This window comes from Egretta garzetta, unplaced genomic scaffold, assembly GCF_000687185.1.
Source record: "Egretta garzetta isolate BGI_Z169 unplaced genomic scaffold, ASM68718v1 scaffold85, whole genome shotgun sequence".
Classification (NCBI taxonomy): Eukaryota; Metazoa; Chordata; class Aves; order Pelecaniformes; family Ardeidae; genus Egretta; species Egretta garzetta.
The window spans coordinates 1,305,037-1,308,540 of NW_009259718.1; the positions used below are offsets into that span (position 1 = coordinate 1,305,037).

The 3,504-nt window shown below is 59.6% G+C and overlaps 1 protein-coding gene across 1 annotated transcript in view; it reads right to left on the minus strand.

The window, feature by feature from the left end:
- The window catches only part of GPR156 (G protein-coupled receptor 156), a 17,288-nt gene that overhangs the window by 225 nt on the left and 13,559 nt on the right, over positions 1-3,504 (minus strand). Inside the window, 2 exon segments of the mRNA XM_035894594.1 lie at positions 2-893; positions 1,522-1,680. Of these exon segments, the coding sequence (XP_035750487.1) occupies positions 2-893; positions 1,522-1,680 (1,051 nt within the window).

A 3,504-nucleotide genomic window follows, 5' to 3' on the forward strand; every position in this document is an offset into this window, starting at 1 on the left:
CGCTGCTCCCGTGAGATGCGCGGGGAAGCACCCCGGGACTCCGGCCACCCCTCTGGCTGGAGGCAGACCTCCCCAGGGATGGCTGGAGGGGATGGTGCTGGTGGGTGAAGGAGCCCATCACCAGCCATCTCCCCTTCCCTCCCCAGGGAGACATGTGCCGACTCCCCACAGCCCCAGCCGCCTGCCTCCTCCACCCCACGGCCAGCACGAGGGGATGCATGCCCGGGGAAGCGGGTGGAGACGGGGGACAGCGGGATCCTCCGCCGCCGCCTCGCCAGGTAGGGGCTGAAGGGTGTGTGGATGCCTGGGTAGCCCTCCTGGGCCCCCCACGTCCCTTCCTGCTCACCTGGGGGGTGCTGGCTGCCAGGTGGGGGCCCCCCGGGTAAGGTTGGGCTGTAGGTTTTGCCATCCAGGCTCAGCTCTTGCAAGACCTCCCGCAGCTTCTCGCTGCTCACGTAGCTGACTTTGGGGGACAACTCCCAGGCCACGCCACCTGAGATGTCCTGGCCCAGCAGCTGCTCTGGAGGCTGTCCTTGCCCCGCAGGCCTCCCATGCTCCTGGGTGTCTTTCAGGCCACGTTCAAGGTTGTCCCCCGTGTCAAAAAGCAGCATGCGAGAGCAAACAGGCTTGTGGCTCGCATGTTTCTGGAGGTCCTGAGCATGGCTACAAAGGGGCGGCGGTATACCCAGCAAGCTGGGAGGTTGCCACCCATCCCACTCCGGATCTGGGGGGTGGCAGTCCCCTGGCGTGTCCGCCCGCTGCCCCGTGCTCCAGGTGCAGGGAGCCAGCGGTGGCACATGGGGGTCGCAGCCGCTCTCTGCAGACATCAGCCTCATCAGCTTCTCCTTGGCGCTGCTCACTTGCTCCTGCAGGCTTTCGATCACGGCGTTTTTCTGCATCAAACAAATAAGCCTGTGAAGTGCAAGGCGGGCACAGGGTACGAAAACGCCGCCGATTTGGAAGCAGGCACTGCCAGAAAATGGACTGCCCCTCTCCGCACGGAGAGGTTCTCTGAGGCAACGCGGTGGCAGGTTTAGAGGTTTGGCCTGCAAGAGCCACACCAGCAGCGTGTGGGATCTCTTCCTCCCCTGGAGCCTCCAGAGCCTCCCCCAATATGGCTTTGGGAAGGGGGGCACCGGGACACGCGGCTCTCCCAGCCAGGACGCTCCGGCCCATGCAGTGCGGGCGAGGGAGCAGGAGGCTGGGGGCTTTCCCGAGACAGAACATCTCCCCTCTAAATTAACCATATTTGACTGGGCTGTGGAAACCAGGCTCTCTGGCTCTTCTCCCTCCATGTTTTTTTGAAACCCTCCAGATTATGCCTAAATTTTGGTGCTTTGAGATACAGAATGATGTGACAACACAAAGCGGCTCTTCCCTTCCAGAGGGAAGGAGGGTGGAGGGGGAGCACCAGTGAGGACCAGGGCGTAAGGGAGGGCTTCCCACCCTGCAAAGCCTTCAGCCCACAAAAGGGAGGGGGAGAAGCCAGGGTGGCCAAGCGGTGCTGGCAGAGCCCCGTACCTCGGTGAGCAGCCGCTTCATGGTGTTTTTCTCCCCTATCAGCTGGTAGAGCTGCTCCTCGCCGTACACTGAGCGGCAGCTCCTGCTCGGGCTGGTGAAATATTTTGCCATGTGGCTCACGGTTTGGCTTTCTTCTTCAAAGGCTTTCCACTGCTTGAGCTGGGGAGACGAAGAGGGGGTTATTGGCGCGGTTCGCTCAGTCCCTGCCGAGGCGACGCGGCGGGAGGCAGGCGCAGCTGGAGCGCCAAGGAGACAAAGGGACGGAGAGGGGGAGACAAAGGCAGGGTGTGAGGGAGGAGCAGAGACGGGCAGTGGGAGGCGGCTGGGCGAGGGGCTGCAGCATCGCTTGGAGCCTCACACCCCATCCCAGCCCTACCTGGTCCCCAGCTCCAGCTTTTAATGCAGAGAGGGTCAGTGCCTGCCCGTGCTGCAACCTCTAAGTGTGGCTGGAAAAGCCCCTGCCCCCTTCTCCCCCCACTCTGTGACAGACAAAGACAGTGTCACGCACGCCTCCTCATCCCCAAATCACTGGTGACAAGCTGAAAACCAGCAATGCTTAGTAGCCGGTTTCTCATCTTGTGTCTGTGTGGAGGAAGCCTTGCGCAGCCCAGCTCCAGCTGCTCATCGATCTCAGATGAGCAATAGAAGAGCAAGCCCATTAGGAAAAACAAGTTGATCAATTAAAAGATCCGAGTTAAATAAAACGTTCAAGGCCCCCAGGCTACAGCAGGAAAAATGGTACAGGCAGAGTGCAAGCACGGCTCATGGGCTCCTCCGCCCTCACTCCGAGGGACCTCGCACTCGGCAGGACATCGCCAGCAGGCTTGGTGCTGGGCAGAGGAGGTTTGGATCCCGCGCCCACAAGCTGGTCATCTAGCGAGTTGGGACTCTGCATCGATGGCGTTGTACTGCATCAGCTGAGGTAGGAAGGTACCTCTGGAGATCACCTAGTCCAACTGCCCTGCTCAAGCAAGGTCAGCTGGAGCAGGCTGCCCAGCACCGTGGCCAGCTGGGTCTTGAATATCTCTGAGCATGGAGACTCCGCAACCTCTCCAGGCAACCTGCTCCAGTGCTTTACAACTTTCACCAAAAAAAGAAAGAAAAACCAAACCCAACCTTTTTCTGATGTTTAAACAGAATTTCCTGTGTTTCAGTTTGTGCCCATTGTCCCTTGTCCTGTCAGTGGACACCGCTGAGAAGAGCCTGGCTCTCCCCCCTCCCTACTCCGCCCCCGTAGGTATTTATGCACATTGGCGAGATCCCTTGAGCCCTCTCTTGCACAGATCTGCTCTTTCTTCAGCTTCACCTCTTCCTCCCTTTCTCACCTCATTTCCTCCAGCCCCAACATCCCTCCAAACATAACGCTGAGTAAACAACTGCTTCCTCTCTCTGTAACAATGGGAGCGTTTTTCCCACTGACGTTGTGGCCAGGCACACCAGGCTGCTCCTGAAGGACATGGGAAGGAGAAGAGCCTTGCCTTGCCGTGACGGGCTTCCTCAAAACACCTCCGCATCCTCCCCCCCACTTGCGGCAAAGCCCAGCTTCCTCCTCCGAGAGCGCAGAGGAGGACAGCCTGGAGGACAGCCTGGAGGACAGCCTCCCCTGGAGACCCCTGGCAGCCATGAAGCCTCCGAGCCTGGCAAGGCCAGCTGGATTGCTGGAGCCCATCTTCGTCCCTGCCATGGGCAGAAATCCTGGGTGGGAGTGGGCACATGGGGTATGAGGAGAGGACAACTGTGTGAAGGACTGATCCCACAGCAGCTCCTGTGAGAGGGTCTCTGAGCAGCAGCTCTGCAACATGCCCACACTGCTTGGAGACTCAGGGGACTTGCTTGGGGAAGCAGAGCTTGGGTAGGCAGGGCCACTGGATCTTGGAGGATGAGCCATGCAAGGTGAGCCCCAGCATTTGGGGAAAGAAGCAGGAAAATAAGTGCTTTGGCCCACACAGCTGCTCTTTCTAAACTCCAAACATGTCCCCATTT